Consider the following 11,374-nt stretch of genomic DNA (forward strand, 5'->3'; position numbering starts at 1 on the left):
GTGGGAGTTGCCTTTTGTTTATGAAAGATCCTCACCCTGTCTGTGTCTGGGGTTGACCTTGGGACTGCAGGTCCCTTGTGGCTTTCCTGCCTGTGTGATGCTGGGAGGGGCTGTGTGCATGTGCACTGAGGTCTCTTCTGACTCAAATACTGTTTTTGCCAGGGAATGAAGGTTTTCTTCATGGCGGTAGCAGCGGTATACATTCTGTATCTCTTGTTCCTGATAGTGCGCGCCTGCACTGAGCTGCGCAACATGCCTTATGTGGGTGAGCATTACTTCAGGGACCACCTGGCAGCACTGATGTCTCCTGATAAGGCTGTCCCTGAGGGAGCATTACATTCCTGGGAACGACAAGAGGCCCCAGTGGGTAATTGGCCATGTAGAGAGAGGCCTGTGGGGTGGAAGGCAGCAGCCCTGGATGCTTTGGGGCTATGAAAGGTCCCGTCAAGACTGTGCCGCAGTCGCTGGTTGGAGTTCCCTGATCTCAGGGTTCTTCCTCGATAGTCCTTCCCAAAAGGGGTTGTGTGAGCTCCGCTGATGCCACCCTGGGTCCCAAACTGCTGTCTTTCCTGCCTTTAACAGTACAGCAGGCAGAGGGATTTTGGGGCGCGTGGCGGGGGGGGGGGTGTTCCTTGATGCAAGTGGAATTTGCTGAGTATGTTTCTTTCTTTTTTAGATCTCAGGTTAAAATTTTTGACAGCATTGACCTTTGTAGTGCTTGTTATCAGGTAAGACTATGTTGTTGTTGCAAAGTAACTTTGAACTTTGATTCCATTGTCATGAGTAACTCTTCGGTTTGTGGATTTACTTTGGGATGGTTTTGGACTCATCTGAGGTTGAGGTGGGGTGTGGGGCTCTGGGTTTTGGGATCCTGCTCATGCTCTGGGGTCAGAGGACAGGGCTCCAAGTGTAGCTCAGTGTTGCAGGTGTTGGGGAGCAGCATGCAGTCCTCAGGGAGGAGCTGCTGTGCCTTTGCTGTGGTTTTTGGATAAATTCCTAATAATTATTTGGTTTTTGAGGTTGCCTCTATTTCCTAAAAATGAAAATCCAGAAGAGTAGCAGTCTCTTTATCTGTGTTACTTTTTGGATGGCAGTTAAGCAGATGTGAGGCTTCTCCTTGATGGGAGCCATCCAGGGCCTCTGGGAGCCTGGCCTTTGTCTAGGTTCTGCAGGTCAGCTCTGGAGCTCCCAGCCTCTCTGAGGGTGAGGTCTCGTCCACCCCTGGACATGGGAGTCCAGCTCTACCTTCTAAATGGCTTTCAGTCTCATTCAGCAACTAAAGCCACATGAAATATGTGTTTCAAATATTGTCCAAATCCTCTCTGCTTAGCGACTGAGGCACAGTCTCTGTACCTGCTCACACACCCTCCACTCAACTGCTCACACTTAAAACACACGTCCTCACACTTTCTGTGTCTTAGTCACTTTCTCATCACTGAGACACAATAGCTGACAGGTACAACTTAAAGAAGGAGAGGTCTGTTTTGACTCACTGTTTTTAGAGAATTTAGTCCATAAGTTGGTTAGGTCCAAGTCAGGAAAGGAATGGTGGAAGGGTCTGGAGGAGGAAAGCTGGAAACAGAGAGAGAAGTGAGGGGTTGGGGAGAGAGAGCTGCCCTTCCAGGTCATGTCCCAGAGACCCGCCTCTTTCAACCAGACCCCCACCTCGACACAGCACGCAGGCTGTACTGCCCCATAATCCAGTCACCTTCCAAAAGCCCCACCTAGAAGCATGTGAGGCTTTTAGGGAACGTCTAGATATGAGTGGCAACATTCTGCCTCTGGCTCCCAAAAGATTCGTGTGTATCTCTTCATACAAAATATATTTAGTCCATATCTAAGAGTTGTCAAAGTCCTGATAGTTTCAGCAAACCCAAAGCCTTCTCTGAAACACTAAGCAAACTTTTGCTGTGAGTCGTTGTAAATTTTTTTTAAAGTTACATACTTCCAACATGTAATGGCACAGAATAAACATTCCCACTTCAAAAGAGAAGAACAGGAGGATAGAAAGCAGAAGAACAGGAGGATGGGACCGGTACAAGACTGGAAGCCAGCAGGGCAAACATTAAATCCTATAGCTTCATGTTCAGTACCTCTGGGCAAGTCATGGTGAGTGATGAACTCCAAATGGCTTGGGCAGCCTCTGTGGTATTCTCAGTGGTTGCAGCTCCCATGACTTCTCTGTTGTATGGCTTTGTGCTTGTTCCTTGTGGCTTTCGTCAGATGTTCTGCATTCCCGGCTTTTCCAACTTCCGGAGGTCTCCACTGCACCTTTGGCCCACTGTCACAGCTTGACACACTGCCCTCGGGCAAGCTGTCTAACTCTCTAGGATGTCTTCTGAAATTTGGGTGGAAGCATCCTTCACTCCATAACTTTTTCATTCTGCATGTCTGTAAAACCAGCACCACTTAGATGATGTCATCTACCACCAGCTTGAGCAGCAGCAGGACCCCTTGGAATTTTGGCTGTAGCAGCCCCAAGACCTGGATGCTGAGCACTTTGAACCAAATTCTGAGGGACAAATTCCTTAGGCTGCTGTCCTGGAGCACAGTGCCTTGTCTTCTTAAGTGAAAGCTTTATAGCTTTGCACTTTTGAGCCTGAGAGAAGGGTAGGGTTTTTCCGATTCCTCACGTATCCTCAAGCCATTTTTCTTTGTCCTGATGTGAAGTAACATGGCTTCTTTTTTTTTCTTTGTCTTTTTTCCTTTTTATCAGTACCAGGGATCGAACTCACGACCGCCTGCTTGCAAGGCAGGTGCTTATGCCGCTGAGCTAAATCCCCAGCCCCTATGGCTTCTTTTTAATACTAATCTTTTCAGCAACCGAGTGCTGCTCTACTCCAACTTTTTAGGCCCTGACTTTACAGCAGCCTTTTTCTTTCCTTTTCTTTTTTTAGCAGCTTTTTTCTGATTAAACTTAAAACTATTAAAATTTCTCAGCTGTGGCATTTGCTCTTGATTCTCAATGGAGTGCTGGCTAAAAGCCCCTAGAAGTAGCCATGTCACAGTCTGAATGTTGGGCTGCCTTGCAGTTTCCTCCACCAGATAGATTAGTCTGCCACCTTCCCTCTCAGTCTCCTGCAGAGTTTCAGGATGTTAGGAAAATGTAGACAGATTTTCTGTCAGGGTATAACACGTGGTCTGGAGTCCTCCTGTTAATGGAGTCTTTGTTCCCAACTGAAACCTCCTGAGCCCGGTCTCTACTTTCTCCATTTCTATCAGCATTCTGGTCTTCTGAGATCTGATCAGAATCTCCCATCAGGCTCAGCTCACAGCAGTCTAGGACTTCTAGTTGGCATCTCCAGATCTTTCTGTGCGTCTGTGAACCACTTCCAAAGGCTTCTGAACCACGTGGTTGGGTAACATCACAGCGACAGCCCCACACCTCTGGTATCAAAATTCTGTCTTAATCGTTTTCTTATTGCTGAGACACTGTACCCATTACCCATAACTAAGGAGCAGCAGTTTATGTTGGCTCAGGTTTCAGTCCATAAACAGAAAAGAAGAAACAGCATAGCAGAGGCAAAGAGCAGAGGAAAAGCTGCTTACTTCATGGTGATAGGGAAGCAGAGAGGATGAAGGGAGGAGTCAGGAAGGGAGACACACCCTTCCGGTCCTGTCCCCACTGACCTGCTGCTTCCAGCTAGACAGAATCCACATCCTAACAGTAAGTCAGCTTAATCCAGTCACTTAAAAACCCTGCCTAGGAGCACATGCAGCTCTTGGGGACCGTCCAGATACAAATCATAACCCTTCTCACCCCCTCACTCATGCCCCTCACACGTGCACGTACTGTCCTTCATGTACACTAACAAATATTCTCACACCCTAACACACATGCTTTCTTTCACCTTCACGCATTCCCACACTCACCCTCTTACATTTTTACAAGTAGCACACACTAATACACTCATACACACAGTTTTTCACACAAATCAGCATGTCACACGCTGTCACCCTCGAGTCTCCTAGTCCACACACAGCTGTTCCCACTTAATGGCCTCTGTATAACTCCTGGGAGCATTTCTGCTCTTGTGATCTGTGTTCAGATGCATGTCAAGGGGATTCATGTGTTTGTCCCACAAGCACTGATCAAGTACCTATGCCGGCAGACAGGCACCTCCCTAGTGTAGCATTTATAGTCCACAGAGGATGACAGGCAACCGCCAAGGAAATCAGTAGCATAAGGGCCCAATGAGAATAAGGCAGGCAGAGGGGAGGACAGCAGAGGCCAGAGGGGTTCTGAGGAGGGAAGGGACAGAGGGCCCTGAGAAGATGGGGGGCAACACAAAGGCCCAGATTGGGGAAGATGGTGAGGGCAGCTCCCTGGAGGTCAGAGTGGGCTCTACAGGTCACTAGGGGAGTGTCGGGGTTTGTTTTCAGTGGTGAGAAACCAGTGGAGGTCTTGGAGCTGGGAGGTGAGGGGCACAGTCTGATGTCCCTTGGAGGTGGGTGAGCAGGTAGGAGACTGGTAGGGGCACCCATGAAGGGAGGTGGCAGCTGGGATTCTGGTGGAAGGCCATAGCATTGTTCCAGAAAGAGCCAAGGGTGGCCCTGGAAGTCCCTATTACTGGGATTTTCAGAGGCCTGAACCACAAGTGTGCTGTTCTTGTCATTATATGGGTCACTGTATCAGCAGGGGGACATGATTAAGGAGTTGATCTGTTGCAGGTTTCATGCTGAAGACTAAGGGGGAGGGAGCTGGGAAGGAGACAGTGGTGGGCACTGTTTCCTGGTTCACAACTGTGGAGTGCCCTACCTCAGGTCAACTCACTCTGTCCAAAGTTCAGACCCTCCTGAACCTGAGACAAAAGAGCAGAGGCAGAGGGTTGTAAGGGGCTGTGTGTGTGTGTGGTTTTCATAACTGTAAACATTATTGGTATAAATACACAAGTTGCGCAAAGCTAGTGTCACTTGTTTCTCTGTTCTTAATTGTTTCCACCCCTCTCTTTTTCAGCATTGTCATCCTTTATTTAAGGTTTGGAGCACAAGTATTGCAGGACAACTTTGTAGCGGAACTATCAACTCATTACCAGAATTATATCCTTTTCATTGGAGACCAAGGAATGTGTGTGTAGTGGCTCATGTGTGGATCTGGACCCTCCAGAGGAGACCCTTCACTCTTGTGGCCTGCCTCAGGAGGCCTGGGAACTTGTGGGCCCTGTAGGTGCTAACAGGCGTTTCTCAGTCTGGGTAAGGTCAGCAAGGTCACCCTTTCTTTGTAGGCAGGAAGTCAGACATGCAGGGCTAGGCTAGTGACCTGAGATTGGTCACCACGTGGCCCAGCCTGGATCCAAACCCAGGTGTCAGTACTCTGGAGCCTGCTCATCTGCGCTGCTCTCCTTCCGGTGTCCAGGCCTGTTTGACTGAATGTCATGGGTCTGGACCTGAGTCAGCCAGGAGTGGCCCAGGGGCTAGTTTGTGTGTCAGCATCTGTTTCACCATTGTCCAGGAGATCCCCACATAACCCCGAGGGTGTCTGGACAGCTTAGCGGGTGGGCCTGTGTGTTCAAGAAGGGGCCCCATAGCAGGTACTCCTTACCCGAGGCTGGTCCACCGCTGTTCCTCTTGATTCCTTCGCTTCATTCAGATGGATGTGCTCTGTGTCTTGTTTGACCCCCTTTATGGGGGTCAGTGAGGAAATCAGTTCTTTAAGTCCCAGGCTCTTGCTCTGGGACTGCCTATATCCATAGAATTAATGCATGCTTTTTTCAATTTTCTGTGACTTGATTTCACACTAAGCTGTCATCAGATTCTCAGAGGGTTCTGTAACCTGGAAAGGGTTCTGCGCAATTGTTCTGAGACTTTGTTTCAATTCTGTATGATTATTTGAAGAGACCTGGATTCACTTCCTGACCTGCTGTATATGTGACTAGGTTCTCCTGTGTCCTGCAGTGAGAGGACTCCCACTGAATGTTGTCTCAGTCAAGTTCCCACCGGTGGAAGAAGTCACAGTTCACCTGTTAGTGCCTGTGATCTTGAAGGGTTATTGAGGCTGCTGGCCATGGGCTTGCTCTAGGGAGTTATGATGTTTGAGTTAGCCCAGTTGTTTGTGATTAGCACCAAAAAAGCTATGGATGGTTGGGAGGAGGATGAGACTGAGCAGAGACCCCAGCTGTACCTCCAAGCCCACTGTTCCCTCCCTTGACAGCACCACCAGCGGAATTCTTATCCTTTTATGGCTTGTTGAACTTCTATCTGTACACTTTGGCCTTTGTATATTCTCCGTCGAAGAATGCTCTGTATGGTAAGCCACCTCAGATCTGAATTGCTGCCAGGTGGCAGAAACAAAAGTCTCCAGTGTTTCGGGAGTCACTAATGAGTTTTCCGTGGATGCTGGGCACTGTAATTCATGGTGTCTTCTGTTTGACAAGAGAGAGACAAGGCAGTTAAGCCATGAGCCTGGAGTTTGGGTAAACACAACATGCATTGAGTGTGTTGTGTATTGTAGCAATTGATTGAATAAGTTAATTTTGTTAGTGGCTCCTGACACAAGCAGATGCCCATCGACCATAAGAAATAAAATCTGTGGAATAGTAGTGTCCTGACCACTCAAAGAAGAGCCAAAAGCTAAAACACATCCCCTACCCAAAACAAAATAAGGCAGCCCTCACGCTGGGATGAAGGGTGGGAATGGCCGGGATGGATGCAGTATGCTGGTTCCGTGATGCTTTAGCTTTCCAGCTGAATTTATTCTGAGCTTCACAGTGGCCCAGTGTCAAAGGAATAACCACTATTTTATAGCTGGAGAAACTTAGCAGAGGCTGCTGCAGGTTGGGACAAGTTGGGAGCAGGCAGGACATAGTGTTGTGTCCTGTGGCCTATCCCCACCCCTGCTGCACGTGTGGACCTGCGAGACAGTGTGCATGAGGCAGTTCCCGTGCATGGGCACCTGTGGTCATCAGCTTTCTTGCAGGCCACCTGTTAGTCTGTATAGTGGCTGTCTAATGGCTCAGAAATAGACCCCCGAGGTGACTTGTTTGGGTTCACACAACTATACCCATAAGATCTGCAGTTGGCAGCGAGCTCTTTAATACTTCTTACCAGTCTAATGACATGACTTGCTTGGGATAAAAAGGCTCCTGTTGATTTTCAGAGTCCCAGTTGAAAGATAATCCTGCATTTTCCATGCTCAATGACTCCGATGACGATGTGATTTATGGGTAAGTCACTGTCTCTGTGAGGGCCATTTCATGTGGTGCATTCCACCTGGCTTTGCATGTGTACTGAGTGCATATTATTGTTCTAAGCCTGTTTTCCAGGTCTTAGAACGGTACCTGGTGTGTCATCTCATCCATGGCTGTTTTCATGAGGGTCAGGCTTAGTTTTAGTGGCATCCTTTACAGAATGCCTGCAGCGCATGGTGACCACGGAGAGAGCAGTTCTCTGCTCGGATGGGCCCTCAGCATTGAGTGGAAGGAGTGGGCAAGATCAGGTGGCCAACAGAACCCTGAAAGGAAGCTTTGAAATGAGTTTCTTCAGAATGGTGTGGGAGTCAGTCGAGACCTGTTAGAGTGGAATGGTGTCACAATTCTCTTCTTCAACAGGAGTGACTATGAAGAAATGCCACTGCAGAATGGCCAAGCTATTCGGGCCAAGTACAAGGAGGAGTCGGACAGCGACTGAGCGCCAGGCTGTGGGCAGGACTCGGGGCCAAGTGCCATCTATTGGGGACTGTGCCCTGGCTTTCCTCTCTACCTGTCATCCAGACTTTTGTCACAGGCAAAAGTTTCCTGCTCCTTATTTGTTTACATATTTCTAAAAGAAAAACCAAACCTGAAGGCAAACTTAAATGTTGGGCCATTTGTTGTGAAGATGGCTCTGTCTGGGAAGAGAGGTTGATAAAAACTTAAAAAGCCAAATCCTTTTACAAAGATTTCCAGTGAGAGAGTATGTTTTCAGTGGCATGAAAGCATTTTTAGTAGAAAGAGTTATGTATTTTCTTTTTTTAAATAATTCACTAATTCCCAGCTCATGAACGGCAGTGGTCCACCATGGCAGTGTTACCCTTCTTTCTTCCTGCCTTCCCTTCCTTCCCCAGGGTACTATTTTGTTTTGTATTTTATTTTTAACACTTTATGTTCAGAGAGAAGCCTGTTTTGGTTGCTGCCTCCAGTGGGCAGTCCTTAGTGGTCAGAGTCCTGGATGCCCAGGCGCTGGAATGATGACACTGACTGCATTTGATGAGCCATGTAAAGTGTGTCCGGAGGATGGCAGTGGCCAGCCTCAGCCTTGCACCACCTGAGAAGCAGAAGTAATAGTGCCATGGTGACCGAGGCGGGTTAGCGAAACTGAACAGGGCAAGCCTGAGGTAGTGCACAAGTTACCAGCTCTGTGGGCAAGGTCTTGTGCCATGGTGCTTCCCAAGGCGCTCTGTACAAGTGCGTGCCCTGCACAGACAGGAGCGCATTTCCTATGGCTGAAGAGGGCGGTAGTGGGTAGGTAGATGTGGATTCCCATTTCAGTAAATAGTAATTTCTCCAACTCTGTGGAAGACAAAACCCCATACAGCTTTTTTTTTCTTAAATAAAGACTACATGAATGATTAATGTTACAGATTCTTCATTGCCAAAAAGATTTTCAGTTTTAGAGGAAAGCAGTGCAGAACATTTTTAAGTGGCTGTGTGTAGAGGTAACTTGTTTGGAAGTCATTTCCTGTCCTAGGCGAGTACTGCAGGGATCAGGTGAGTAGATGTGTCCCTCTGCAGCAAAGAGACTGCTCTGACACTGGCAAAACTCTGGCCTCAGAGAAGGGCCTGAGAGGCTGCTCCCTTTTGTCACACTTTGCTGCACTCCTCCCTGGCCACCATGATAATGTCTGTGTTACCACAGTGTAACTGTGGGCATGCCACCTGCTACCATGTGGGCGAACGCAGAGGCCCAGGGCCTTGAGCTCTTCAGGGACCAACTGTGTCCCTCCATCTATGCACCAACTCCGATTTCCACCCCAAGCTGCAGGCTAGTCCACTGCAGGTGGTGCCAAGACCCTAAAAATGCTTGGAAGAGACCATCGTTATGACTTCCTGTCTTTTTAATGATGATATACTTTAATATTGATTCCATTTATATTTGTTTCAAAAACCTTGTAAATACAAATGTCTGAATGAGAACTGTATAATTGCAAGGGTAATTCAAGTTTACATGATTTTTACATTCGCAATGCTGTGATGACTTTTTGATTCTATGTACTTAAAGGTACTGAAAAATATGTTTCTGTTACCGAATTTTTACAACTTCTAATAAGACTACTTCTCTCATAAATAACTTTATGTATACTGAGGAAGACTGACCTGTGCTGATTAACATATTCTGTTATGTGGTGTAGTTGAGATGCTTTAATCATTATAAAAGAACTGTCACTGATTTGAAATGCTGTTGTTTTATCATCAAATGTAAAGATATTTGAGGCATTTAGCCAGATTGCAGAACTTTTTAAAATGTCGTTTTATAGTGTAATTAAAAACTTAAGACTAGTGTCCTCGTACTTTGATTTTTAATAACATCAGTGATCTAAAAGGTGAGAGTATTTTTGTTGGAACAAGAAAAACTTACAAAGCATGTAAAGATTATTATTAAACCATTTGTTTCCAATTTTTCATCTATGATGCATCGTGTAATTATATACTCTATGTAAAAAACTGCTTACAGAGCATTTAGCATGTAGAATATATCCCATAGACATAGGTTAAAAACACTAAAATCTGCCAGAAACTTGATAGTAACAAGAAAATTGTCGTTTGAAGGTGGTATAGTTTTGCAAATTTAAATTAAAAGGCCCAACTTGAGCTCTTTCATGGTAATGGCTTGAATAACATTGTCTTTGGGATTCTTTTATATTAGCTCAATCTAGGGGAACATGGACGACGAACAGAGCAATTTCATGGTTTCCCTAGGGAGCGCTTCATTATCCACGTGGATAATAGATCTGCTTGATTTATTATTAAATCATTACAGCATGAGGTCGTGGAGTTTCCTCTCAATCCCCATTTGAAAGAGTATAAAAGGGGATATATACAATCTGTTTAAGTCTTGTAAGGCGGTCACTGTACATAACTGCAATAAGTAAGCCAATTCCACTAGATAGGCGGGTTACAAGACAAATGTCACCAGCCTTAGTATTTTATGAACTATTTATTGAAGGCACAGTTAGGATAATAAGCTATAATATGGCCAGTAACATTCCCTCAATCCTTTAAAGGAGAAACATGGACATCCATGAAAGGGATAATGAAAAGGAATTTCTCTATGAACATTCAATAAAGACTAGACTTAAGACAGTACTTTGAAGGTTTTAGAAACCAGTTGCCTTAGAAGTTAGATTGCGGGGGCAGGGTCTTTTCCCAAGGCCAAAGGAAGTTGCTATAGTCTGTGACAACATGAGCATTTTTATCTTGGTATTTTGGATCTGTTGGTAAGTATAACATACTATGAAAAAGATTGTCTTCTGTTAAAAACTGCTTTTTTACAAAGACTAAACATTTGTTTAAAAAAAAAAAAAAGACATACTTAAAGCTCAGAAGGAAAGAGTCCTGTGTACCAGATATTGTATTGTCAGTGGAGCACAGCGGCACCCAGCTGGAGTGGTTGTAAGCAATTTGACAAAATTCAATAAAGTTTATTTATGACAAACTTGTGATTTGGGAGTAGCTTCATTCAGGTAACTTCTAAACACATTTTCTTGATTTTTTAACTGCACAACTGTTATGGACACAGTGACTCTGAAAGCATTTTGTAAGCCATGAAGTACTAAAAATATTTGTGACTGCTACTGAAAAACAACATGGGGTTTAGCCAGGTCTGGTGGTGTATGCCTGTAATCCCAGCACCCTGGGAGGCTGAGGCAAGAGGACCACAGGTTCAAGCTCAGCCTGGGCAGCTTCAAAATAAATTTTTAAAATGGCTGGGGATATAGCTTTGAAGTTCAATCCTCAGTACTGAGGGACAGAGAGGGAGGGAGGAAAACAGACATGGAATTAAAGTTGTAGTGTCACAGCTTTGAACCAAGCATGTATGAGTTCATCTCTTCAGCTTCTTGAATGGTGAGGGCATAAGAATGGTGTCTGTCATGCCCAGCAGAGAAATCTCATCAGAACCCAGCAGTGCCCACAGGGTCCTGGGTGAAATCAGAAAATCCTCATACCTAAGCAGAGATACAACTTTTTTGTCACCTCACTGAGCCATCTTGTGTTTGTATTACATCCCTAAAAACAATCCTAGGATTTTCCTTCTTGTTTGTCTTGCTGCTGCTGCTGCTGCTTGGTCCATGAAACAGTTGTCTACACCTGAGTTGCACATATAACCTGCCCACAAGGTTCACAACAGTCTTCCCAGCTCTGATCCTCGGTGACTGCAGCTTCACCAGTGGACTCAGGCT

General features: G+C 45.9%; 1 protein-coding gene across 4 annotated transcripts in view; it reads left to right on the forward strand.

The window, feature by feature from the left end:
• Positions 1-10,629, forward strand: part of Tmem181 (transmembrane protein 181) — a 63,289-nt gene extending 52,660 nt beyond the window's left edge. For all 4 annotated transcript variants that reach the window (XM_063232958.1, XM_003468498.5, XM_013151090.3 and 1 more), the window contains exons 12-17: positions 163-265; positions 677-728; positions 4,958-5,040; positions 6,158-6,247; positions 7,097-7,163; positions 7,548-10,629. In XM_063232958.1, the coding sequence (XP_063089028.1) occupies positions 163-265; positions 677-728; positions 4,958-5,040; positions 6,158-6,247; positions 7,097-7,163; positions 7,548-7,626 (474 nt within the window). In that variant the 3' untranslated portion in view covers positions 7,627-10,629. The remainder of the gene's footprint in view (positions 1-162; positions 266-676; positions 729-4,957; positions 5,041-6,157; positions 6,248-7,096; positions 7,164-7,547) is intronic.
• The last annotated feature ends 745 nt before the right edge of the window (positions 10,630-11,374 follow it).

The sequence above is a fragment of the Cavia porcellus genome, unplaced genomic scaffold (assembly GCF_034190915.1).
Source record: "Cavia porcellus strain 051 isolate PalLab524CR breed Dunkin Hartley unplaced genomic scaffold, mCavPor4.1 scaffold_22, whole genome shotgun sequence".
Classification (NCBI taxonomy): Eukaryota; Metazoa; Chordata; class Mammalia; order Rodentia; family Caviidae; genus Cavia; species Cavia porcellus.